At 51.7% G+C, this 27,343-nt stretch overlaps 1 protein-coding gene across 4 annotated transcripts in view; it reads right to left on the bottom strand.

Annotated features, from left to right (window-relative positions):
* Window positions 1-27,343, bottom strand: part of acsf3 (acyl-CoA synthetase family member 3) — a 63,349-nt gene that overhangs the window by 12,497 nt on the left and 23,509 nt on the right. For all 4 annotated transcript variants that reach the window (XM_014126850.3, XM_082957753.1, XM_014126852.3 and 1 more), the window contains 2 exons: window positions 25,656-25,753; window positions 25,396-25,522 (listed from right to left, as the gene is read on the bottom strand). In XM_014126850.3, coding sequence (XP_013982325.1) covers window positions 25,396-25,522; window positions 25,656-25,753 — 225 coding nt within the window. The remainder of the gene's footprint in view (window positions 1-25,395; window positions 25,523-25,655; window positions 25,754-27,343) is intronic.

Below are 27,343 nucleotides of genomic sequence, written 5' to 3'. Positions count from 1 at the left end.
GAGAGGTATGTGGGTGTACTGGGCTATGTGAGAGGTGTGGGGGTGTATTGGGGTATGTGAGAGGTGTGGGGGTGTATTGGGGTAGGTGAGAGGTGGAGGGGAGTATTGGGGTAGGTGAGAGGTGTAGGGGTGTATTGGGGTATGTGGGTGTATTGGGGTATGTGAGAGGTATGTGGGTGTATTGGGCTATGTGAGAGGTATGTGGGTGTATTGGGGTATGTGAGAGGTGTGGGGCTGTATTGGGGTATGTGAGAGGTGTGGGGCTGTATTGGGGTATGTGTGAGGTGTGGGGCTGTATTGGGGTATGTGAGAGGTGTGGGGCTGTATTGGGGTATGTGAGAGGTATGTGGGTGTATTGGGGTATGTGAGAGGTATGTGGGTGTATTGGGGTATGTGAGAGGTGTGGGGCTGTATTGGGGTATGTGAGAGGTGTGGGGCTGTATTGGGGTATGTGAGAGGTGCAGGGCTGTATTGGGGTGTGTGAGAGGTGCGGGGCTGTATTGGGGTGTGTGAGAGGTGCGGGGGTGTATTGGGGTATGTGAGAGGTGCGGGGGTGTATTGGGGTATGTGAGAGGTGTGGGGGTGTATTGAGGTATGTGAGAGGTGTAGGGGTGTATTGGGGTGTGGGGGTGTATTGGGGTGTGTGAGAGGTGTAGGGGTGTATTGGGGTGTGTGAGAGGTGTGGGGGTGTATTGGGGTGTGTGAGAGGTGTGGGGTGTATTAGGGTGTATTGGGGTGTGTGAGAGGTGTGGGGGTGTATTGGGGTGTGTGAGAGGTGTGGGGGTGTATTGGGGTGTGTGAGAGGTGTAGGGGTGTATTGGGGTGTGTGAGAGGTGTAGGGGTGTATTGGGGTGTGTGAGAGGTGTAGGGGTGTATTGGGGTGTGTGAGAGGTGTAGGGGTGTATTGGGGTGTGTGAGAGGTGTAGGGGTGTATTGGGGTGTGTGAGAGGTGTAGGGGTGTATTGGGGTGTGTGAGAGGTGTAGGGGTGTATTGGGGTGTGTGAGAGGTGTAGGGGTGTATTGGGGTGTGTGAGAGGTGTGGGGGTGTATTGGGGTGTGTGAGAGGTGTGGGGGTGTATTGGGGTGTATTGGGGTGTGTAAGAGGTGTGGGGGTGTATTGGGGTGTGTAAGAGGTGTGGGGGTGTATTGGGGTATGTGAGAGGTGTGTGGCTGTATTGGGGTATGTGAGAGTTATGTCACTGTATTGGGGTATGTGAGAGGTATGTGGCTGTATTGGGGTATGTGAGAGGTATGTGGCTGTATTGGGGTATGTGAGAGGTGTAGGGCTGTATTGGGGTATGTGAGAGGTGTGGGGGTGTATTGGGGTGTGTGAGAGGTGTAGGGGTGTATTGGGGTGTGTGAGAGGTGTAGGGGTGTATTGGGGTGTGTGAGAGGTGTAGGGGTGTATTGGGGTGTGTGAGAGGTGTGGGGGTGTATTGGGGTGTGTGAGAGGTGTGGGGGTGTATTGGGGTGTATTGGGGTGTGTAAGAGGTGTGGGGGTGTATTGGGGTATGTGAGAGGTGTGTGGCTGTATTGGGGTATGTGAGAGTTATGTCACTGTATTGGGGTATGTGAGAGGTATGTGGCTGTATTGGGGTATGTGAGAGGTATGTGGCTGTATTGGGGTATGTGAGAGGTGTAGGGCTGTATTGGGGTATGTGAGAGGTGTGGGGGTGTATTGGGGTGTGTGAGATGTGGATGTGTATTAGGGTGTATGAGAGGTGTGGGGGTGTATTAGGGTGTATTGGGGTGTGTGAGAGGTGTAGGGGTGTATTGGGGTGTGTGAGAGGTGTGGGTGTGTATTGGGGTGTGTGAGAGGTGTCGGGTGTATTGGGGTGTGTGAGAGGTGTGGGGGTGTATTGGGGTGTATTGGGTTGTGTGAGAGGTGTGGGGTGTATTGGGGTGTGTGAGAGGTGTATTGGGGTATGTGAGAGGTGTAGGGCTGTATTGGGGTATGTGAGAGGTGTGGGGGTGTATTGGGGTATGTGAGAGGTGTGGGGCTGTATTGGGGTATGTGAGAGGTGTGGGGCTGTATTGGGGTATGTGCGAGGTGTGGGGCTGTATTGGGGTGTGTGAGAGGTGTGGGGCTGTATTGGGGTATGTGTGAGGTGTAGGGCTGTATTGGGGTATGTGAGAGGTGTAGGGCTGTATTTGGGTATGTGAGAGGTATGTGGGTGTATTGGGGTATGTGAGAGGTATGTGGGTGTATTGGGGTATGTGGGTGGTGTGGGGGTGTATTGGGGTGTATTGGGGTGTGTGAGAGGTGTGGGGGTGTATTGGGGTATGTGAGAGGTGTGTGGCTGTATTGGGGTATGTGAGAGTTATGTCGCTGTATTGGGGTATGTGAGAGGTATGTGGCTGTATTGGGGTATGTGAGAGGTGTTGGGCTGTATTGGGGTATGTGAGAGGTGTAGGGCTGTATTGGGGTATGTGAGAGGTGTAGGGCTGTATTGGGGTATGTGAGAGGTGTGGGGCTGTATTGGGGTGTGTGAGAGGTGTGGGGGTGTATTGGGGTATGTGGGAGGTGTGGGGGTGTATTGGGGTGTATTGGGGTGTGTAAGAGGTGTGGGGGTGTATTGGGGTATGTGAGAGGTGTGTGGCTGTATTGGGGTATGTGAGAGTTATGTCACTGTATTGGGGTATGTGAGAGGTATGTGGCTGTATTGGGGTATGTGAGAGGTGTAGGGCTGTATTGGGGTATGTGAGAGGTGTGGGGGTGTATTGGGGTGTGTGAGATGTGGATGTGTATTAGGGTGTATGAGAGGTGTGGGGGTGTATTAGGGTGTATTGGGGTGTGTGAGAGGTGTAGGGGTGTATTGGGGTGTGTGAGAGGTGTGGGTGTGTATTGGGGTGTGTGAGAGGTGTCGGGTGTATTGGGGTGTGTGAGAGGTGTGGGGGTGTATTGGGGTGTATTGGGTTGTGTGAGAGGTGTGGGGTGTATTGGGGTGTGTGAGAGGTGTATTGGGGTATGTGAGAGGTGTAGGGCTGTATTGGGGTATGTGAGAGGTGTGGGGGTGTATTGGGGTATGTGAGAGGTGTGGGGCTGTATTGGGGTATGTGCGAGGTGTGGGGCTGTATTGGGGTGTGTGAGAGGTGTGGGGCTGTATTGGGGTGTGTGAGAGGTGTGGGGCTGTATTGGGGTATGTGTGAGGTGTAGGGCTGTATTGGGGTATGTGAGAGGTGTAGGGCTGTATTTGGGTATGTGAGAGGTATGTGGGTGTATTGGGGTATGTGGGTGGTGTGGGGGTGTATTGGGGTGTATTGGGGTGTGTGAGAGGTGTGGGGGTGTATTGGGGTATGTGAGAGGTGTGTGGCTGTATTGGGGTATGTGAGAGGTGTGTGGCTGTATTGGGGTATGTGAGAGGTATGTGGCTGTATTGGGGTATGTGAGAGGTGTTGGGCTGTATTGGGGTATGTGAGAGGTGTAGGGCTGTATTGGGGTATGTGAGAGGTGTAGGGCTGTATTGGGGTATGTGAGAGGTGTGGGGCTGTATTGGGGTGTGTGAGAGGTGTGGGGCTGTATTGGGGTATGTGAGAGGTGTAGGGCTGTATTTGGGTATGTGAGAGGTGTAGGGCTGTATTTGGGTATCTGAGAGGTATGTGGGTGTATTGGGGTATGTGGGAGGTGTGGGGGTGTATTGGGGTGTGTGAGAGGTGTGGGGGTGTATTGGGGTGTGTGAGAGGTGTAGGGGTGTATTGGGGTGTGTGAGAGGTGTAGGGGTGTATTGGGGTGTGTGAGAGGTGTAGGGGTGTATTGGGGTGTGTGAGAGGTGTAGGGGTGTATTGGGGTGTGTGAGAGGTGCGGGGGCGTATTGGGGTATGTGAGAGGTGCGGGGGTGTATTGGGGTATGTGAGAGGTGCGGGGGTGTATTGAGGTATGTGAGTGGTGTAGGGGTGTATTGGGGTGTGGGGGTGTATTGGGGTGTGTGAGAGGTGTAGGGGTGTATTGGGGTGTGTGAGAGGTGTGGGGGTGTATTGGGGTGTGTGAGAGGTGTGGGGTGTATTAGGGTGTATTGGGGTGTGTGAGAGGTGTGGGGGTGTATTGGGGTGTGTGAGAGGTGTGGGGGTGTATTGGGGTGTGTGAGAGGTGTAGGGGTGTATTGGGGTGTGTGAGAGGTGTAGGGGTGTATTGGGGTGTGTGAGAGGTGTAGGGGTGTATTGGGGTGTGTGAGAGGTGTAGGGGTGTATTGGGGTGTGTGAGAGGTGTGGGGGTGTATTGGGGCGTGTGAGAGTTGTGGGGGTGTATTGGGGTGTGTGAGAGGTGTGGGGGTGTATTGGGGTGTGTGAGAGGTGTGGGGGTGTATTGGGGTGTGTGAGAGGTGTGGGGCTGTATTGGGGTGTGTGAGAGGTGTAGGGCTGTATTGGGGTATGTGAGAGGTGTGGGGCTGTATTGGGGTATGTGAGAGGTGTGGGGCTGTATTGGGGTATGTGAGAGGTGTAGGGCTGTATTGGGGTATGTGAGATGTGTAAGGCTGTATTGGGGTATGTGAGAGGTGTAGGGCTGTATTGGGGTAGGTGAGAGGTGTAGGGCTGTATTGGGGTATGTGAGAGGTGTAGTGGGTGTATTGGGGTATGTGAGAGGTATGTGGGTGTATTGGGGTATGTGAGAGGTATGTGGGTGTATTGGGGTATGTGAGAGGTGTGTGGGTGTATTGGGGTATGTGAGAGGTGTGTGGGTGTATTGGGGTGTGTGAGAGGGGTAGGGGTGTATTGGGGGTGTGTGAGAGGTGTGGGGGTGTATTGGGGTGTGTGAGAGGGGTAGGGGTGTATTGGGGTGTCGGGGTGTATTGGGGTGTATTGGGGGTGTGAGAGGTGTGGGGGTGTATTGGGGTATGTGAGACGTGTGGGGGTGTATTGGGGTATGTGAGAGGTGTGGGGCTGTATTGGGGTATGTGAGAGGTGTGGGGGTGTATTGAGGTATGTGAGAGGTGTAGGGGTGTATTGGGGTGTCGGGGTGTATTGGGGGTGAGAGAGGTGTGGGGGTGTATTGGGGTGTGTGAGAGGTGTGGGGGTGTATTGGGGTGTGTGAGAGGTGTAGGGGTGTATTGGGGTGTGTGAGAGGTGTGGGGGTGTATTGGGGTGTGTGAGAGGTGTGGGGGTGTATTGGGGTGTGTGAGAGGTGTGGGGGTGTATTGGGGTGTGTGAGAGGTGTGGGGGTGTATTGGGGTGTGTGAGAGGTGTGGGGGTGTATTGGGGTGTGTGAGAGGTGTGGGGGTGTATTGGGGTGTGTGAGAGGTGTAGGGGTGTATTGGGGTGTGTGAGAGGTGTAGGGGTATATTGGGGTGTGTGAGAGGTGTGGGGTGTATTGGGGTGTGTGAGAGGTGTGGGGGTGTATTGGGGTGTGTGAGAGGTGTGGGGCTGTATTGGGGTGTGTGAGAGGTGTGGGGCTGTATTGGGGTATGTGAGAGGTGTAGGGCTGTATTTGGGTATGTGAGAGGTGTAGGGCTGTATTTGGGTATGTGAGAGGTATGTGGGTGTATTGGGGTATGTGGGAGGTGTGGGGGTGTATTGGGGTGTATTGGGGTGTGTAAGAGGTGTGGGGGTGTATTGGGGTATGTGAGAGGTGTGTGGCTGTATTGGGGTATGTGAGAGTTATGTCACTGTATTGGGGTATGTGAGAGGTATGTGGCTGTATTGGGGTATGTGAGAGGTATGTGGCTGTATTGGGGTATGTGAGAGGTGTAGGGCTGTATTGGGGTATGTGAGAGGTGTGGGGGTGTATTGGGGTGTGTGAGATGTGGATGTGTATTAGGGTGTATGAGAGGTGTGTGGGTGTATTAGGGTGTATTGGGGTGTGTGAGAGGTGTAGGGGTGTATTGGGGTGTGTGAGAGGTGTGGGTGTGTATTGGGGTGTGTGAGAGGTGTCGGGTGTATTGGGGTGTGTGAGAGGTGTGGGGGTGTATTGAGGTATGTGAGAGGTGTAGGGGTGTATTGGGGTATGTGAGAGGTGTGGGGGTGTATTGGGGTGTGTGAGAGGTGTGGGGGTGTATTGGGGTGTGTGAGAGGTGTGGGGTTGTATTGGGGTGTGTGAGAGGTGTGGGGTTGTATTGGTGTGTGTGAGAGGTGTGGGGGTGTATTGGGGTGTGTGAGAGGTGTGGGGGTGTATTGGGGTGTGTGAGAGGTGTAGGGCTGTATTGGGGTGTGTGAGAGGTGTGGGGCTGTATTGGGGTATGTGAGAGGTGTAGGGCTGTATTGGGGTATGTGAGAGGTGTAGGGCTGTATTGGGGTATGTGAGAGGTATGTGGCTGTATTGGGGTATGTGAGAGGTGTAGGGCTGTATTGGGGTGTGTGAGAGGTGTGGGGGTGTATTGGGGTGTGTGAGAGGTGTGGGGGTGTATTGGGGTGTATTGGGGTGTGTGAGAGGTGTGGCGGTGTATTGGGGTATGTGAGAGGTGTGGGGGTGTATTTGGGTATGTGAGAGGTGTGGGGATGTATTGGGGTGTATTGGGGTGTGTGAGAGGTGTAGGGGTGTATTGGGGTGTGTGAGAGGTGTGGGGTGTATTAGGGTGTATTGGGGTGTGTGAGAGGTGTAGGGGTGTATTGGGGTATGTGAGAGGTATGTGGGTGTATTGGGGTATGTGAGAGGTATGTGGGTGTATTGGGGTATGTGAGAGGTGTGTGGTTGTATTGGGGTATGTGAGAGGTGTGTGGGTGTATTGGGGTGTGTGAGAGGGGTAGGGGTGTATTGGGGTGTGTGAGTGGGGTAGGGGTGTATTGGGGTGTCGGGGTGTATTGGGGTGTGGGGGTGTATTGGGGTATGTGAGACGTGTGGGGGTGTATTGGGGTATGTGAGAGGTGTAGGGCTGTATTGGGGTATGTGAGAGGTGTGGGGGTTTATTGAGGTATGTGAGAGGTGTAGGGGTGTATTGGGGTGTATTGGGGGTGTGAGAGGTGTGGGGGTGTATTGGGGTATGTGAGAGGTGTGGGGCTGTATTGGGGTGTGTGAGAGGTGTAGGGGTGTATTGGGGTGTGTGAGAGGTGTAGGGGTGTATTGGGGTGTGTGAGAGGTGTGGGGGTGTATTGGGGTGTGTGAGAGGTGTGGGGTGTATTGGGGTGTGTGAGAGGTGTGGGGGTGTATTGGGGTGTGTGAGAGGTGTGGGGTGTATTGGGGTATGTGAGAGATGTGGGGGTGTATTGGGGTATGTGAGAGGTGAGGGGCTGTATTGGGGTGTGAGAGGTGTGGGGCTGTATTGGGGTATGTGAGAGGTGTAGGGGTGTATTGGGGTGTGTTAGAGGTGTAGGGGTGTATTGGGGTGTGTGAGAGGTGTGGGGGGTATTGGGCAGTGTGAGAGGTGTGGGGGAGGATTGGGGTGTGTGAGAGGTGTAGGGGTGTATTGGGGTGTGTGAGAGGTGTGGGGGGTATTGGGGTATGTGAGAGGTATGTGGGTGTACTGGGCTATGTGAGAGGTGTGGGGGTGTATTGGGGTATGTGAGAGGTGTGGGGGTGTATTGGGGTAGGTGAGAGGTGGAGGGGAGTATTGGGGTAGGTGAGAGGTGTAGGGGTGTATTGGGGTATGTGGGTGTATTGGGGTATGTGAGAGGTATGTGGGTGTATTGGGCTATGTGAGAGGTATGTGGGTGTATTGGGGTATGTGAGAGGTGTGGGGCTGTATTGGGGTATGTGAGAGGTGTGGGGCTGTATTGGGGTGTGTGTGAGGTGTGGGGCTGTATTGGGGTATGTGAGAGGTGTGGGGCTGTATTGGGGTATGTGAGAGGTATGTGGGTGTATTGGGGTATGTGAGAGGTATGTGGGTGTATTGGGGTATGTGAGAGGTGTGGGGCTGTATTGGGGTATGTGAGAGGTGTGGGGCTGTATTGGGGTATGTGAGAGGTGCAGGGCTGTATTGGGGTGTGTGAGAGGTGCGGGGCTGTATTGGGGTGTGTGAGAGGTGCGGGGGTGTATTGGGGTATGTGAGAGGTGCGGGGGTGTATTGGGGTATGTGAGAGGTGTGGGGGTGTATTGAGGTATGTGAGAGGTGTAGGGGTGTATTGGGGTGTGGGGGTGTATTGGGGTGTGTGAGAGGTGTAGGGGTGTATTGGGGTGTGTGAGAGGTGTGGGGGTGTATTGGGGTGTGTGAGAGGTGTGGGGTGTATTAGGGTGTATTGGGGTGTGTGAGAGGTGTGGGGGTGTATTGGGGTGTGTGAGAGGTGTGGGGGTGTATTGGGGTGTGTGAGAGGTGTAGGGGTGTATTGGGGTGTGTGAGAGGTGTAGGGGTGTATTGGGGTGTGTGAGAGGTGTAGGGGTGTATTGGGGTGTGTGAGAGGTGTAGGGGTGTATTGGGGTGTGTGAGAGGTGTAGGGGTGTATTGGGGTGTGTGAGAGGTGTAGGGGTGTATTGGGGTGTGTGAGAGGTGTAGGGGTGTATTGGGGTGTGTGAGAGGTGTAGGGGTGTATTGGGGTGTGTGAGAGGTGTGGGGGTGTATTGGGGTGTGTGAGAGGTGTGGGGGTGTATTGGGGTGTATTGGGGTGTGTAAGAGGTGTGGGGGTGTATTGGGGTATGTGAGAGGTGTGTGGCTGTATTGGGGTATGTGAGAGTTATGTCACTGTATTGGGGTATGTGAGAGGTATGTGGCTGTATTGGGGTATGTGAGAGGTATGTGGCTGTATTGGGGTATGTGAGGGGTGTAGGGCTGTATTGGGGTATGTGAGAGGTGTGGGGGTGTATTGGGGTGTGTGAGAGGTGTAGGGGTGTATTGGGGTGTGTGAGAGGTGTAGGGGTGTATTGGGGTGTGTGAGAGGTGTAGGGGTGTATTGGGGTGTGTGAGAGGTGTGGGGGTGTATTGGGGTGTGTGAGAGGTGTGGGGGTGTATTGGGGTGTATTGGGGTGTGTAAGAGGTGTGGGGGTGTATTGGGGTATGTGAGAGGTGTGTGGCTGTATTGGGGTATGTGAGAGTTATGTCACTGTATTGGGGTATGTGAGAGGTATGTGGCTGTATTGGGGTATGTGAGAGGTATGTGGCTGTATTGGGGTATGTGAGAGGTGTAGGGCTGTATTGGGGTATGTGAGAGGTGTGGGGGTGTATTGGGGTGTGTGAGATGTGGATGTGTATTAGGGTGTATGAGAGGTGTGGGGGTGTATTAGGGTGTATTGGGGTGTGTGAGAGGTGTAGGGGTGTATTGGGGTGTGTGAGAGGTGTGGGTGTGTATTGGGGTGTGTGAGAGGTGTCGGGTGTATTGGGGTGTGTGAGAGGTGTGGGGGTGTATTGGGGTGTATTGGGTTGTGTGAGAGGTGTGGGGTGTATTGGGGTGTGTGAGAGGTGTATTGGGGTATGTGAGAGGTGTAGGGCTGTATTGGGGTATGTGAGAGGTGTGGGGGTGTATTGGGGTATGTGAGAGGTGTGGGGCTGTATTGGGGTATGTGAGAGGTGTGGGGCTGTATTGGGGTATGTGCGAGGTGTGGGGCTGTATTGGGGTGTGTGAGAGGTGTGGGGCTGTATTGGGGTATGTGTGAGGTGTAGGGCTGTATTGGGGTATGTGAGAGGTGTAGGGCTGTATTTGGGTATGTGAGAGGTATGTGGGTGTATTGGGGTATGTGAGAGGTATGTGGGTGTATTGGGGTATGTGGGTGGTGTGGGGGTGTATTGGGGTGTATTGGGGTGTGTGAGAGGTGTGGGGGTGTATTGGGGTATGTGAGAGGTGTGTGGCTGTATTGGGGTATGTGAGAGTTATGTCGCTGTATTGGGGTATGTGAGAGGTATGTGGCTGTATTGGGGTATGTGAGAGGTGTTGGGCTGTATTGGGGTATGTGAGAGGTGTAGGGCTGTATTGGGGTATGTGAGAGGTGTAGGGCTGTATTGGGGTATGTGAGAGGTGTGGGGCTGTATTGGGGTGTGTGAGAGGTGTGGGGGTGTATTGGGGTATGTGGGAGGTGTGGGGGTGTATTGGGGTGTATTGGGGTGTGTAAGAGGTGTGGGGGTGTATTGGGGTATGTGAGAGGTGTGTGGCTGTATTGGGGTATGTGAGAGTTATGTCACTGTATTGGGGTATGTGAGAGGTATGTGGCTGTATTGGGGTATGTGAGAGGTGTAGGGCTGTATTGGGGTATGTGAGAGGTGTGGGGGTGTATTGGGGTGTGTGAGATGTGGATGTGTATTAGGGTGTATGAGAGGTGTGGGGGTGTATTAGGGTGTATTGGGGTGTGTGAGAGGTGTAGGGGTGTATTGGGGTGTGTGAGAGGTGTGGGTGTGTATTGGGGTGTGTGAGAGGTGTCGGGTGTATTGGGGTGTGTGAGAGGTGTGGGGGTGTATTGGGGTGTATTGGGTTGTGTGAGAGGTGTGGGGTGTATTGGGGTGTGTGAGAGGTGTATTGGGGTATGTGAGAGGTGTAGGGCTGTATTGGGGTATGTGAGAGGTGTGGGGGTGTATTGGGGTATGTGAGAGGTGTGGGGCTGTATTGGGGTATGTGCGAGGTGTGGGGCTGTATTGGGGTGTGTGAGAGGTGTGGGGCTGTATTGGGGTGTGTGAGAGGTGTGGGGCTGTATTGGGGTATGTGTGAGGTGTAGGGCTGTATTGGGGTATGTGAGAGGTGTAGGGCTGTATTTGGGTATGTGAGAGGTATGTGGGTGTATTGGGGTATGTGGGTGGTGTGGGGGTGTATTGGGGTGTATTGGGGTGTGTGAGAGGTGTGGGGGTGTATTGGGGTATGTGAGAGGTGTGTGGCTGTATTGGGGTATGTGAGAGGTATGTGGCTGTATTGGGGTATGTGAGAGGTGTTGGGCTGTATTGGGGTATGTGAGAGGTGTAGGGCTGTATTGGGGTATGTGAGAGGTGTAGGGCTGTATTGGGGTATGTGAGAGGTGTGGGGCTGTATTGGGGTGTGTGAGAGGTGTGGGGCTGTATTGGGGTATGTGAGAGGTGTAGGGCTGTATTTGGGTATGTGAGAGGTGTAGGGCTGTATTTGGGTATCTGAGAGGTATGTGGGTGTATTGGGGTATGTGGGAGGTGTGGGGGTGTATTGGGGTGTGTAAGAGGTGTGGGGGTGTATTGGGGTATGTGAGAGGTGTGGGGGTGTATTGGGGTATGTGAGAGGTGTGGGGGTGTATTGGGGTGTGTAAGAGGTGTGGGGGTGTATTGGGGTATGTGAGAGGTGTGGGGGTGTATTGGGGTATGTGAGAGGTGTGGGGGTGTATTGGGGTATGTGAGAGGTGTGGGGCTGTATTGGGGTATGTGCGAGGTGTGGGGCTGTATTGGGGTGTGTGAGAGGTGTGGGGCTGTATTGGGGTATGTGAGAGGTGTGGGGCTGTATTGGGGTATGTGTGAGGTGTAGGGCTGTATTTGGGTATGTGAGAGGTGTAGGGCTGTATTTGGGTATGTGAGAGGTATGTGGGTGTATTGGGGTATGTGGGGGTGTATTGGGGTGTATTGGGGTGTGTGGCTGTATTGGGGTATGTGAGAGGTATGTCACTGTATTGGGGTATGTGAGAGGTATGTGGCTGTATTGGGGTATGTGAGAGGTGTTGGGCTGTATTGGGGTATGTGAGAGGTGTAGGGCTGTATTGGGGTATGTGAGAGGTGTAGGGCTGTATTGGGGTATGTGAGAGGTGTGGGGCTGTATTGGGGTGTGTGAGAGGTGTGGGGCTGTATTGGGGTATGTGAGAGGTGTAGGGCTGTATTTGGGTATGTGAGAGGTGTAGGGCTGTATTTGGGTATGTGAGAGGTATGTGGGTGTATTGGGGTATGTGGGAGGTGTGGGGGTGTATTGGGGTGTATTGGGGTGTGTAAGAGGTGTGGGGGTGTATTGGGGTATGTGAGAGGTGTGTGGCTGTATTGGGGTATGTGAGAGGTATGTGGCTGTATTGGGGTATGTGAGAGGTGTAGGGCTGTATTGGGGTATGTGAGAGGTGTGGGGGTGTATTGGGGTGTGTGAGATGTGGATGTGTATTAGGGTGTATGAGAGGTGTGGGGGTGTATTAGGGTGTATTGGGGTGTGTGAGAGGTGTAGGGGTGTATTGGGCTGTGTGGATGTATTGGGGTGTGTGAGAGGTGTGGGTGTGTATTGGGGTGTATTGGGGTGTGTGAGAGGTGTCGGGTGTATTGGGGTGTGTGAGAGGTGTGGGGGTGTATTGGGGTGTATTGGGTTGTGTGAGAGGTGTGGGGTGTATTGGGGTGTGTGAGAGGTGTATTGGGGTATGTGAGAGGTGTAGGGCTGTATTGGGGTATGTGAGAGGTGTGGGGGTGTATTGGGGTATGTGAGAGGTGTGGGGCTGTATTGGGGTAGTGTGCAGAGGTGTGGGGCTGCATTGGGGTGTGTGAGAGGTGTGGGGCTGTATTGGGGTATGTGGGTATGTGAGAGGTGTAGGGCTGTATTTGGGTATGTGAGAGGTATGTGGGTGTATTGGGGTATGTGGGAGGTGTGGGGGTGTATTGGGGTGTATTGGGGTGTGTGAGAGGTGTGGGGGTGTATTGGGGTATGTGAGAGGTGTGTGGCTGTATTGGGGTATGTGAGAGTTATGTCACTGTATTGGGGTATGTGAGAGGTATGTGGCTGTATTGGGGTATGTGAGAGGTGTTGGGCTGTATTGGGGTATGTGAGAGGTGTAGGGCTGTATTGGGGTATGTGAGAGGTGTAGGGCTGTATTGGGGTATGTGAGAGGTGTGGGGCTGTATTGGGGTGTGTGAGAGGTGTGGGGCTGTATTGGGGTATGTGAGAGGTGTAGGGCTGTATTTGGGTATGTGAGAGGTGTAGGGCTGTATTTGGGTATCTGAGAGGTATGTGGGTGTATTGGGGTATGTGGGAGGTGTGGGGGTGTATTGGGGTGTATTGGGGTGTGTAAGAGGTGTGGGGGTGTATTGGGGTATGTGAGAGGTGTGTGGCTGTATTGGGGTATGTGAGAGTTATGTCACTGTATTGGGGTATGTGAGAGGTATGTGGCTGTATTGGGGTATGTGAGAGGTGTTGGGCTGTATTGGGGTATGTGAGAGGTGTAGGGCTGTATTGGGGTATGTGAGAGGTGTAGGGCTGTATTGGGGTATGTGAGAGGTGTAGGGCTGTATTGGGGTATGTGAGAGGTGTAGGGCTGTATTGGGGTATGTGAGAGGTGCAGGGCTGTATTGGGGTATGTGAGAGGTGCAGGGCTGTATTGGGGTATGTGAGAGGTGCGGGGCTGTATTGGGGTATGTGAGAGGTGTGGGGGTGCATTGGGGTATGTGAGAGGTGTAGGGCTGTATTGGGGTATGTGAGATGTGTGGGGGTGTAATGGGGTGTGTGAGATGTGGGTGTGTATTAGGGTGTATGAGAGGTGTGGGGGTGTATTAGGGTGTATTGGGGTGTGTGAGAGGTGTAGGGGTGTATTGGGGTGTGTGGATGTATTGGGGTGTGTGAGAGGTGTGGGTGTGTATTGGGGTGTGTGAGAGGTGTCGGGTGTATTGGGGTGTGTGAGAGGTGTGGGGGTGTATTGGGGTGTATTGGGGTATGTGAGAGGTGTAGGGCTGTATTGGGGTATGTGAGAGGTGTGGGGGTGTATTGGGGTATGTGAGAGGTGTGGGGGTGTATTGGGGTATGTGAGAGGTGTGGGGCTGTATTGGGGTATGTGCGAGGTGTGGGGGCTGTATTGGGGTGTATGAGAGGTGTGGGGCTGTATTGGGGTGTGTGAGAGGTGTGGGGCTGTATTGGGGTATGTGAGAGGTGTAGGGGTGTATTGGGGTATGTGAGAGGTGTAGGGCTGTATTGGGGTATGTGAGAGGTGCAGGGCTGTATTGGGGTGTGTGAGAGGTGTGGGGCTGTATTGGGGTATGTGAGAGGTGTAGGGCTGTATTTGGGTGTGTGAGAGGTGTAGGGCTGTATTTGGGTATGTGAGAGGTGTAGGGCTGTATTTGGGTATCTGAGAGGTATGTGGGTGTATTGGGGTATGTGGGAGGTGTGGGGGTGTATTGGGGTGTATTGGGGTGTGTGAGAGGTGTGGGGGTGTATTGGGGTATGTGAGAGGTGTGTGGCTGTATTGGGGTATGTGAGAGGTATGTCGCTGTATTGGGGTATGTGAGAGGTATGTGGCTGTATTGGGGTATGTGAGAGGTATGTGGCTCTATTGGGGTGTATTGGGGTGTGTGAGAGGTGTGGGGGTGTATTGGGGTATGTGAGAGGTGTGTGGCTGTATTGGGGTATGTGAGAGGTATGTCGCTGTATTGGGGTATGTGAGAGGTATGTGGCTGTATTGGGGTATGTGAGAGGTATGTGGCTCTATTGGGGTATGTGAGAGGTGTTGGGCTGTATTGGGGTATGTGAGAGGTGTAGGGCTGTATTGGGGTATGTGAGAGGTGTAGGGCTGTATTGGGGTATGTGAGAGGTGTGTGGGGTGTATTGGGGTATGTGAGAGGTGTAGGGCTGTATTGGGGTATGTGAGAGGTGTGGGGCATGTGAGAGGTGTGGGGATGTATTGGGGTATGTGAGAGGTGTAGGGCTGTATTGGGGTATGTGAGAGGTGTAGGGCTGTATTGGGGTATGTGAGAGGTGTAGGGCTGTATTGGGGTATGTGAGAGGTGTGGGGGTGTATTGGGGTGTGTGAGATGTGGATGTGTATTAGGGTGTATGAGAGGTGTGGGGGTGTATTAGGGTGTATTGGGGTGTGTGAGAGGTGTAGGGGTGTATTGGGCTGTGTGGATGTATTGGGGTGTGTGAGAGGTGTGGGTGTGTATTGGGGTGTATTGGGGTGTGTGAGAGGTGTCGGGTGTATTGGGGTGTGTGAGAGGTGTGGGGGTGTATTGGGGTGTATTGGGGTGTGTGAGAGGTGTGGGGTGTATTGGGGTGTGTGAGAGGTGTATTGGGGTATGTGAGAGGTGTAGGGCTGTATTGGGGTATGTGAGAGGTGTGGGGGTGTATTGGGGTATGTGAGAGGTGTGGGGCTGTATTGGGGTATGTGAGAGGTGTGGGGCTGTATTGGGGTGTGTGAGAGGTGTGGGGCTGTATTGGGGTATGTGAGAGGTGTAGGGCTGTATTTGGGTATGTGAGAGGTGTAGGGCTGTATTTGGGTATGTGAGAGGTATGTGGGTGTATTGGGGTATGTGGGAGGTGTGGGGGTGTATTGGGGTGTATTGGGGTGTGTGAGAGGTGTGGGGGTGTATTGGGGTATGTGAGAGGTGTGTGGCTGTATTGGGGTATGTGAGAGTTATGTCACTGTATTGGGGTATGTGAGAGGTATGTGGCTGTATTGGGGTATGTGAGAGGTATGTGGCTCTATTGGGGTATGTGAGAGGTGTTGGGCTGTATTGGGGTATGTGAGAGGTGTAGGGCTGTATTGGGGTATGTGAGAGGTGTAGGGCTGTATTGGGGTATGTGAGAGGTGTAGGGCTGTATTGGGGTATGTGAGAGGTGTAGGGCTGTATTGGGGTATGTGAGAGGTGTGGGGCTGTATTGGGGTATGTGAGAGGTGTGGGGGTGTATTGGGGTATGTGAGAGGTGTGGGGGTAAATTGGGGTGTGTGAGAGGGGTAGGGATGTATCGGGGTGTATGAGAGGTGTAGGGCTGTATTGGGGTATGTGAGAGGGGTGTGGGTGTATTGGGGTGTGTGAGAGATGTGGGTGTGTATTAGGGTATGTGAGAGGTGTGGGGTGTATTAGTGTGTATTGGGGTATGTGAGAGATGTAGGGGTGTATTAGGGTGTATTGGGGTGTGTGAGAGGTGTAGGGGTGTATTGGGGTGTGTGAGAGGTGTGGGGGTGTATTGGGGTGTGTGAGAGGTGTGGGGGTGTATTGGGGTGTGTGAGAGGTGTGGGGCTGTATTGGGGTGTGTGAGAGGTGTAGGGCTGTATTGGGGTATGTGAGAGGTGTAGGGCTGTATTGGGGTATGTGAGAGGTGTGGGGCTGTATTGGGGTATGTGAGAGGTGTGGGGGTGTATTGGGGTATGTGAGAGGTGTAGGGCTGTATTGGGGTATGTGAGAGGTGTAGGGCTGTATTGGGGTATATGAGAGGTGTGGGGGTGTATTGGGGTGTGTGAGATGTGCGTGTGTATTAGGGTGTATGAGAGGTGTGGGGGTGTATTAGGGTGTATTAGGGTGTATTGGGGTGTGTGAGAGGTGTAGGGGTGTATTGGGGTGTGTGGATGTATTGGGGTGTGTGAGAGGTGTGGGTGTGTATTGGGGTGTATTGGGGTGTGTGAGAGGTGTCGGGTGTATTGGGGTGTGTGAGAGGTGTGGGGGTGTATTGGGGTGTATTGGGGTGTGTGAGAGGTGTGGGGTGTATTGGGGTGTGTGAGAGGTGTATTGGGGTATGTGAGAGGTGTAGGGCTGTATTGGGGTATGTGAGAGGTGTGGGGGTGTATTGGGGTATGTGAGAGGTGTGGGGCTGTATTGGGGTATGTGCGAGGTGTGGGGGCTGTATTGGGGTGTGTGAGAGGTGTGGGGCTGTATTGGGGTATGTGAGAGGTGTAGGGGTGTATTGGGGTATGTAAGAGGTGTAGGGCTGTATTGGGGTATGTGACAGGTGTAGGGCTGTATTGGGGTGTGTGAGAGGTGTGGGGCTGTATTGGGGTATGTGAGAGGTGTAGGGCTGTATTTGGGTGTGTGAGAGGTGTAGGGCTGTATTTGGGTATGTGAGAGGTATGTGGGTGTATTGGGGTATGTGGGAGGTGTGGGGGTGTATTGGGGTGTATTGGGGTGTGTGAGAGGTGTGGGGGTGTATTGGGGTATGTGAGAGGTGTGTGGCTGTATTGGGGTATGTGAGAGGTATGTCGCTGTATTGGGGTATGTGAGAGGTATGTGGCTGTATTGGGGTATGTGAGAGGTATGTGGCTCTATTGGGGTATGTGAGAGGTGTTGGGCTGTATTGGGGTATGTGAGAGGTGTAGGGCTGTATTGGGGTATGTGAGAGGTGTAGGGCTGTATTGGGGTATGTGAGAGGTGTAGGGCTGTATTGGGGTATGTGAGAGGTGTGGGGGTGTTTTGGGGTATGTGAGAGGTGTAGGGCTGTATTGGGGTATGTGAGAGGTGTGGGGCTGTATTGGGGTATGTGAGAGGTGTGGGGGTGTATTGGGGTATGTGAGAGGTGTAGGGCTGTATTGGGGTATGTGAGAGGTGTAGGGCTGTATTGGGGTATGTGAGAGGTGTAGGGCTGTATTGGGGTATGTGAGAGGTGTGGGGCTGTATTGGGGTATGTGAGAGGTGTGGGGGTGTATTGGGGTATGTGAGAGGTGTGGGGGTAAATTGGGGTGTGTGAGAGGGGTAGGGATGTATCGGGGTGTATGAGAGGTGTAGGGCTGTATTGGGGTATGTGAGAGGGGTGTGGGTGTATTGGGGTGTGTGAGAGATGTGGGTGTGTATTAGGGTATGTGAGAGGTGTGGGGTGTATTAGTGTGTATTGGGGTATGTGAGAGGTGTAGGGGTGTATTAGGGTGTATTGGGGTGTGTGAGAGGTGTAGGGGTGTATTGGGGTGTGTGAGAGGTGTCGGGGTGTATTGGGGTGTGTGAGAGGTGTGGGGGTGTATTGGGGTGTGTGAGAGGTGTGGGGGTGTATTGGGGTGTGTGAGAGGTGTGGGGGTGTATTAGGGTGTGTGAGAGGTGTGGGGGTGTATTGGGGTATGTGAGAGGTGTAGCGGTGTATTGGGGTGTATGTGAGAGGTGTGGGAGTGATTGGGGTATGTGAGAGGTGTAATGGTTTTGGGGAGGGGGTTAAGCAGGTGCTGGAGAACAGGGCTTGGCCCAGGGCTGGTGGTGGTGACTGGTGGAGGACAAGTGGAAGGTGCAGCTGTTGACACATCCACAAGGTCACCCAGCCTCTCTCTCTCTCTCTGACTCAAGGTCACCCCTCCTTCATTAGAGATACAGCATCAGGAGAAGAGAACTACGACATTACCTTCTATTCAGTCTCACTTCTACCAGACGATATAGTCACCTCTACATTCTATGACTCATGTCAGTGTACATTATCATATGCATAGTACACACTTGCCATCCTATATGGTATCAAGGTAAGGAAATACTAGATAAAGACTTAAGCATAAATCAAAACCAGTTTAGTTACAGTCTCTCATCTCCTCTCTATCACTCACGAACTTAATCATCTCAACCTCCCAAAATACATTCATCTATCCTCTCAACTCTTCTCTACATCCCTCTATCCATCCTGCCTCTTTCAGTACTGCGACTCCTCCATCCCCTCCTCTCCATCTCCCCTTTCTCTCTCTCTCCTCTTGCTCTCTCTCCCCACCCCCCTCCTTTCTACAGTGTCTCTTCCTCTCCCATTGCCTGCCCTCCTCCCTCTCCTCTCTCTCTCCTGCCTGCCTCCACCGAGCACAGCATCAATAGAGGGCCCATCTGTTCCCATACATCACGCACCTCATTTCAGTTTATTAGCCGGGATAAATCATAAATATTTCATTATACATCACGGGCGGCTGTCGCAGGGACGCCGCAATTTATCACCACTGCCCTCTCTCCCGGCTCCGCGCCGGAGCAATAAGCTTTCCAGTCTATTAAACAAGATTGATACAGTGTGTAAATTTAGATATTGGGAATTTCTTCACAGACCACTGCTCTGCACTGATAGACCGGGGCAACGGGGGAGGAGAGGAGGATGGGGGGAGGAGGATGGGGGGGGGGGGGGCAGAGGAACTGGATGGGTGTTAACATCAGTAATAGTGTATTTACAGTTTCCCCTTCCTTCCCTTCGGTTTTAAGGAAGAAAACCCCAAAAGCCAGGAATAATTTAGTCACAGGCGTGTAGCCCCGTTCTCATGTAAATAGAAAGTAGAATGAGAACATGTTTTACATGACTACAGATAAGTGGGATGCCATGGGGGTGGAGGGGAATATATGCATAGCTTTTCACTTCACCCCTCTTTACTGCTCAATGATGTCTGAGGGGAAAGGGGTCTACACAACACCGCAGACAGACTTATGACTTAACATTCAGTAGTCAAACACTCCTCAGCTGACTTCTCACACACTTGGTGCTCACTTGACGATGGCTGTTGTGACCTTATGTCTTCGAGGAAGGGGAAAATAAGGAGAGAGAAACAGCGCCTGTTTGGAATGAGGGACCAGTGGGAATAGTGATTGGAGAAGAAACTGATAAAAATGGAGAAGAGGGCTTCTGGACACACTGAAGAATACTTGTGGTTTGACATCCCAGTCTCAGTCTCTGTACTGTTGTGGGGGACAAGCGGAGGAGGAGTGGAGATATGGACGAGTGGCTTTCTTAATTAAAACGATAAGAAGCCTAATTGCGCTGGGCTTTCATCTCCTTCGTAGGCATGAACAAAAAAAAAAACGATGGATGGCACGGAAGAAATGAGAAACAGTGGAATAGAATATGGAGCGCGGAGAAAGTTCCTGGTCTGCAGTGGCATGTCTCCTCTCCTTTCTCCTCTCAGCACCTTGCCAGTGTCTGTCTCCCCCTGCCTGCCACCATGATCTCAAGCCAGGCTGGAAGTCTGAGACAGGGAAAAGGCAGGGAAGTGACAGTCAGCAGCGCCCAAAGCCAAAACAAAAAACGCAGAGGCACAAACATACACCCACACTTGTCTTTGGGTTCTCTGGGCACACTCAGTGGTAAGGTTACACTGTGGGAGGTTTTGGTGAGGGGGGGCTCTAGAAAGGGCAGAGTGAGACAAATGACAAAGGCCACGCTCAGCGTCACACATACACTTCTGTCAACTCCAGGCGCCGCTGCTCTAGGTGTTAGAGACACATGGTACAATTTCTGTGCCAGTTGCAAGTTTAAGGACATCAAGTTGGTCCTGTATCAGTCAATCAGCATTTTCACCTCACACAAGACGCCATCAACTAACTAAGTAACGCAGTGATGAAGATAAGCCAGTAGCCATGTTCTCAGTGAGAACATCCAGCATCACAGCAAGAGGAGAAGGCCTTATCGGAGCTGGATGAATGGGGGGGAGGGGGGTCTGCTACTCTGTTCACAGTCATCTCTCTTTAAGAACAACAGTCAACACAAAGCAGGGAGACATTAATATTAATGCCAACATTAAAACCGAGGCGGCTAAATGGAACAGCTAATGAGGATGAATAACAGACAACCGCTGACAAAAATCACCAGCTCTGATGTTATTTATCATCCTTAACTTTTGTCACAGCTCCTTTTTTGCGTAATTAATATCGTACAAGAAAGCGGCTTCGCACTCGGATGAGTGATCTAATTTGTATAGTACAATGCAATTAAAGGGAGAGAATTGCTTTATGTTAATGTTCCTGACTATGTTGCTCGCGGTTGATTATCGTCTTGGCGAGATAGCGAGCAAACTTTTACGATTGATGACCTCTCCCGGAGATCTGGCGTGTACGTACACTAACTACTTGACGATAGTTTGCATGGAACTGTTCGCCGTGTTGCCACACAGAGCCGGTGCAGTAGCAAGCTCCCTAGAATCTAAACCGAAACCATTTATACCGAGACATAGCAGAGATCAACATGGCAGCACACTTCCTACACTGTAGCGGTAATGCTAGTGTGCCTATCAATGTACTGTAGGCATTTCCCTGCCTTATCAGTGAGTCTAAAAATATTTACAGCCTGTTCCTTCCATCCTACCTATACCACCATCCTCTCATCTCACGGCCAACTCTATCAGAACAGCACAAAGAGGTCCCTCCATCCCTGTCCCATCCCTGTCCCAACCCTGTCCCATCCCTGTCCCAGCCCTGTCCCAACCCTGTCCCATCCCTGTCCATCTGCCATCAGCCACAACATGTCTACAGTTGACAGCCAGCTCAGAAAATACTCACTATTTATCTATCAGTCTCTCCGCTAAAAATAGAAAATCAATCAATGCCAAGACAAAAGTAGAGTAGGTCAATAAATCTAATGCGGGCTGTCTTTGTTTCTTCTTTGGGCACAAAGAATGTTTATAGCATTTCAATGTAGAACTAGTGGTTTACCACATATCCTGCTCCACATGTCAACACCTCGATCGGAACATTTCATCGGAATGGACGTGTCGCCTTACCGTAGGGGAAATGGAACAAGGGGAAGGTGGGTGGTGGAGCCGTGAGGGGAATGTGACATTGGGGAGGGTGGGAGGGGAGAGGGAGGAAGGGAGAGGAGGTGAAGAACACTGCTGGGAGTAATGGAGGAATGCTTAAATCACTAGTGATGGCTGCCTGCCTGGAAAATAAGCCTGCTGACTGTCCTGCAGACACTAGTTCCACCTCAGCTGACAGGTTAAGACTGACAAAACTTTAAAACCTAACACGCACTGAGCACACACACACAAATGTTAAAAATATTTGCAGATTGAATGCAAAATCCGGCCACAGTACAAACTACACACAAAATCAACGGACCACAGACTAGTGATCGAGGGGAATAAAATTGACACGAGAGTATTGCAATATTATTTTTGATGATATTATATTGTATATACTCCAAGTATCATAAAACAAATCATATATACAGTATATACAGTGCACGAGGAAAGTATTCAGACCCCTTGACTTTTTCCACATTTTGTTACGTTACAGCCTTATTTAAAAATGGATTAAATCGTTTTTACCCCTCATCAATCTACACACAACATCCCATAATGACAAAGCAAAAACTGTTCTTTAGACATTTTTGTAGAAAACAACAACATTTAAATAAGCATTCACACCCTTCACTCAGTACTTTGTTGAAGCACCTTTGGCAGGGATTACAGCCTCGAGTCTTCTTGGGTATGACGCTACAAACTTGGCACACCTGTATTTGGGGAGTTTCTCCCATTCTTCTCTACAGATACTCTGAAGCTCTCTGCAGAGAGGTTCTGCTCTCCTCCCTGCCCTGAGATGAGCTCCACTCCTTTCCTCTCACCCTAGTTAGCATTCTCCCCACTCCCTCCAGTGGCCTGCACACCCACACCCAAGCCTGCCTGTTATTACGAGCACAGCAAGGCTAATGTGCAGTCCCCAAACAGTGCTTACCTGAGAACTGGCAACTTTTAGGACGCCTCCATTATTCATAGGTATGTACATGCAGCATTTGGAAAATTGCTAATGCTTTCCCTCCCAGTCATCTTTATTTATTGATAGATATAATTATTTATTGTTTTTCAGCGCATAATCCATTCCGGGGGTAAAAGAGTGAGCTGTCCTGCTAGAGTGCTGGAGACCAGCTGATCCCCACTTCTCCCAGTCTCTCCCTCTTTCTTCCTCTACCTCTCCCCCTCCCTCTCCATTTCTATCTCCGCAGCGCTACCGCTAATAAAATGAATGGTCTTGTTTACGAGGGACAGTCTTAAGGTCTGCACTGGCACAATGGGAAAACCATATTCGTTAGAGCCTAACCACACAGGCAGGCAGCACACAAACACCAGAGGCAGAAGAAATCTGACCACGGTCAATATTTTATGGAGGGAGTCGAAGATAACGCTGGTTATGAATTCATGATGGCGTTAGGCCTTGGCAGGATTCCTCACAACGTTTGGGTGCTTGTGTGTCACCATGGTTGTCACGAGGTTGAAATGATGTTAAGATCCTGAAAGAGGGATGAGACTAGTGGAGGCAAGTTTTCAGTTACTATGTCCAGAGACTGGCTCATCATTAGTGCTGTATACTTGGGAGGCCATTGGCATGGTAGACCCCAGTCAAACAGTCAGTAACTCTAAGCCAGTATGAATGATCTGCTCAATAGGTGGCCTGGAGCCCCTGGCCAGTTAACGAGACTGACGCACACTCTGTCCCCCTCCCTGATGGGTAATCTAGCAGACACAGACAGCTGAAAGGGAGCTACTGAGGAGTACGTTTGAAAGCAGGGCAGATTGGAGGAGAGGAGAGGCCCGAGCGAGTGAGTTGACACAAAGAGAAGTGAGGAAAATCAATGGAACAAACGTGGTGTGGAGATGGGCGCAAAGTGAGCGCTCAACAGGGTGACAGCTTATCCATAGAGGTGTCAGTCAGGCTACAGCAGGGCCACACTTACCCAATTAAAGACGCCGCCAGGCAAACAGAAACCATGTTGACCTCTTGGCTCTCCCTGTTCTTTTCTCTTCATCTCCCTCTCTTCATCTCCCTCTCTTCATCTCCCTTGCTTTCTCTCTCTTCATCTCTTTCGTCCTCTCTCGTCCTCACCCCTCTCTCTCTGAGGGAGTCTGTGTGTATGGTAAAGGGTGAGCACACAGGGTAAAATCCCGAGTGGCGCAGCGGTCTAAGGCACTGCATCTCCGTGCTAGAGGCATCACTACAGACACCCTGGTTCAAATCCAGGCTGTATCACAACCGGCCGTGATTGGGAGTCCCATAGGGCGGCGCACAATTGGTTCAGCGTCGTCTGGATTTGGCCGGTGTAGGCCGTCATTGTAAATAAGAATTTGTTCTTAACTGACTTTCCTAGTTAAATAAAGGTTAAATACAAAATAAAAAAAATACAATAGGAAGATGAGAGGGTTAAAAATTGAGATGGTGAGAGACAGACAGCTAGTTCAGGTGAGGGTAAAGAAAGGGAGAGAGGGAGGGAGGGAGAGAGGGAGGAGTGTTAGATGGAGAAGTGAGTAGGCGGAGAGGGGGAGAGTGTAAGAGGGGGAGCAGGTGTGAAAAGGGTATGAGTGTGAGAGGAAGTGAGGGAGAGTGTAAGTAGTACTCGTCTTGAAACTCACACCTTTTCACCCTGCCTGCACACCAACAGAGCCAAGATCACACATAGTGACAAACAAAGAACCATGCACTGGACAGGAAATAGCACTGTGAAAAATGACACTGTGTCATGAGTTGATCATTATAGTAAGGCCCTCTGTGCACATTCTCCAGCCTCCCTATTCAACTATCTGAACTGGCCACAAGCCTTCAGATGAGGTGACATCACATTTGACACTGCTAACACCTACAGTGTCAGGGAGGGGGGCAGCAGAATAGAGTGAATAGGCCTGGGCATATAAGGTATGTCAAAGTAAAGGTAAAGTAGTGCTGTAGTGAGCAGAGGAGGCTGCTGGGACAAGCTATAGGAGGACAGGCTCATTGTAATGGCTGGAATGGAATAAATGAAACGGTATCAAACAAATCCAACATATGTTTGACTCCGTTCCATTCATTCCAGTCCAGCCATTACAATGAGCCTGTCCTCCTAAAGCTTGTCCCACCAACCTCCGCTGGTAGTGAGGATATAGCTGCCTATGGAGCTGGTGGATGCAGGGTCGCCATGGCAAGCAGGCTGCCTGAGGTGATGGTGTGTGTGACTGTGTGTGTGCATGTAGGATGGAGCAGGCAGTCAGGCAGGTGGGGCAGGCAGGCAGGGTGCTTGGCAGTAGCAGTGGCTGGATATGGGACTTACTGGCTGGCTGGTCTGTCTGCTGGGAGCTGATTGCGCTGGCTCTCATTATCCGGCCAGTGGGCCTAATGGGGTGTGACAGCAGCGTGCGGCGCACTGGAACTCTGTCCTTCCAGCCCTAAAAGCCAATTAAACCCACTCCACCCTGCCAGCTCCCGCCTTCCTCCCTGCCAGCCAGCTCTCCCTGGCTCTCTCCCTCTCTGCCCCTGCAGCCCCCTCTCCTTCCTCCCTGCCAGCTCTCCCTGGCTCTCTCCCTCTCTGCCCCTGCAGCCCCCTCTCCTTCCTCCCTGCCAGCTCTCCCTGACTCTCTCCCTCTCTGCCCCTGCAGCCCCCTCTCCTTCCTCCCTGCCAGCTCTCCCTGACTCTCTCCCTCTCTGCCCCTGCAGCGCCATCTCCTTCCTCCCTGCCAGCTCTCCCTGACTCTCTCCCTCTCTGCCCCTGCAGCCCCCTCTCCTTCCTCCCTGCCAGCTCTCCCTGACTCTCTCCCTCTCTGCCCCAGCAGCCCCCTCTCCTTCCTCCCTGCCAGCTCTCCCTGGCTCTCTCCCTCTCTGCCCCTGCAGCCCCCTCTCCTTCCTCCCTGCCAGCTCTCCCTCTCTCCCCCTGCAGACCCCTCTCCATCTGTACCTCCTCCACTCTTTCTTGCCCACTTCTCTCCATCCTTTATCCCTGCCCATCTCTCTCTCTCTCTCTCTCTCTCTCTGAGCAGCTCCTCTCTCCCTGTAGCCCTGTACTAAAGCGGGGCTCCTTGGGGGAATGTACTGGGCCAGAGAGGGCCTAGTCGGCCTCTGCACCACTGACAGCTCTGCTCTTCTTCTCCCCAACCCACAGAGGAGTCACAACCACTTAGAGAGGAGAAATGCCTCCCAGCACCAAAAACACACATCCTCCATTTATCACAAGCTAGTCACTGAAGGGAAGCGAGACACCTTCTTCCTAAATGTTTAAATACAGCTCCTGGAGAAAGAGAGGTCATGACAAACATAGTTCTGACAACGTGCCTCATCCAGTGTTCTGGGTGTGATTGGCGAAGTAGAGAGAACATGGTGAACCCCAGCCACCACAGACCTACTGGTCATGTGAAACATTCACTAGTCTTTTGCAGCCCTCATAGTATTGTATCATCAGGCTGTCCCTCAAGTTATGAGCCTGTGTAGCTGCATACCAGTCAATAAATCATGAGATGACGGTGTATTCCTGACAGACAGTGTACTGTACCCGTTTTGAACCAGCCGTCCTCAGTGAAAGACTCCCTGGTGGCCTCTGGTTTATTCCAGTACTCTGTGAAGACCTGGTCTCCTCGCACCATCAGCTCCCCCTCCTTCCCCTCCAACCCTGGACGCACCTAAAGACAGACACACACACACACTACAGTGGGTAGCTAAGACAGACAGGGTCCAGGACATGCTAACTGTATATGTTTTTATCTGGGAGTCCTACTGTATCTATGGATGTGAGTGTTTCTGACTGCTGAATACCTGAGTTTCTCTGCTGTTGCCCTCGGCGATGGTGGTGCTGGTTGCGTTCGTCATGACGATGCGAACCTCCACTCCTGGAAGAGGGACACCGACTGCACCTGCACACACACACACACACACACACAAACACACACACACAAACACACACACACACACACACACACACACACACACACACACACAGAAAACGGTAAATACTCACATCATGTATACACAATGGAACTAATTACACTATCACAATTAATGCTAATGGTTTTAAATAAATCCATTTTCACCCCCAAAATATTTGCATCAACAAATACAAATGAAAATATAGGGATTTAATGACAATCCTTCTCCTACACGTGACCACCAACACATATGAATGCACACAGATTCCCCTCTCCTGAGGCATTTTCTCCTTCTGTCTGTGTGACCTATAGAGAGATAAGCTCTAATGACTGCCACCGCCAAAAGAGAAGGAAACCTTTGTGCAGCCTGCTCTCTCTCTCTCTCTCTGTGTGTGACACTGTGGGCCATGTCATTTCACAGGCCACTGCTCTCCCAATAAAAAACAGGGCAGACAGGCCATGATTACAAAATAACTCCCTGCTTCAAATTTATCTAATCAACTTTAGCCCTGATTGGCAATGCCAATCAAACACACTCCGTTTCCACTTCATCAGCAGAGCGAGAAACGCAGAGATACAAACTATCTTCCCATTGTTTCAAAACCAGACCAGCCTCTGTTAAGTCAGCCTTCTCTCGAAAGTCACTTCCTGTCCGATCCCTCCTGCCACCGTCCCCTTCATTTGAGGGTTTTTTGTGTTACAGGATGACGTCCATCTCGGTCCCTGTCTTTTAGTTTTTCTCCCAGGGTTGTTTCCCCGTGTGCTGGGTAATCGTCAGCGTGTCCTCATTCCTCCTCACCCTCCAAACACAGCAGAAAGCTGCCAACGACGGGGTGATAAAAAGAGCTTTCTCTCCTCAATCACAAAACTAACCAAAATCCATTTATACTTGAGCCCGAGCAATCTCTCTCTCCTCCCCTCTCTGTCTCCCTCGCTTTTTCTCTCCATTCAGGAAGGAGGCCAGACATATTTTGGAGCCATGTAACATTCAGGTCACCGTTACTTTACTGAGAATTGAGATTGACTGCCACTTCAAAGGCTACAGGCAGAACAGAAAGACTGGAGGGGAATTACAAAAAGGGGACGAGGGCTAAACGAGTGACTAGAAACTCTAAATAGAAGACAGAAATATTACAGAGCAGTGTTCTACCCACATTCCACACAGGGAACAATTACTAACCATGCAGGGGAATGAGGACAGCATTGAGAGGGACATAAGGTCGTTGAGTGACAGCTGGAAACGGCTAATGAAATGATACGGCCAACAGCAGCCCTCTGCTGAAAATAGCAGAAATAATCAATTCAAACAACAACAACAACATTCCAGTGGTATTAGGAATAAGATAACATCTTATTATGATGATGTCCTCATTACTGCCCTTTTCTTCATGCCTATTAAAGCAGAGTTGAATTAATATAGCTTTATAGATATACAGTGTGTGTGTGTGTGTGGTGTAGTGGAATGTAGCCGGCCCTGTGGCGACAGCCCTGTCAGAAACACAATGGCTCCCCTGACTGCACAGAGGCCCATTAACAAGGCTCCATCAGTGGGCCCATCTGAACCTCTAATTACGACTG

This window comes from Salmo salar, chromosome 11, assembly GCF_965601325.2.
Source record: "Salmo salar chromosome 11, fSalSal1, whole genome shotgun sequence".
Taxonomy (NCBI): domain Eukaryota; kingdom Metazoa; phylum Chordata; class Actinopteri; order Salmoniformes; family Salmonidae; genus Salmo; species Salmo salar.
This window is presented reverse-complemented; position numbering and strand designations above follow the sequence as displayed.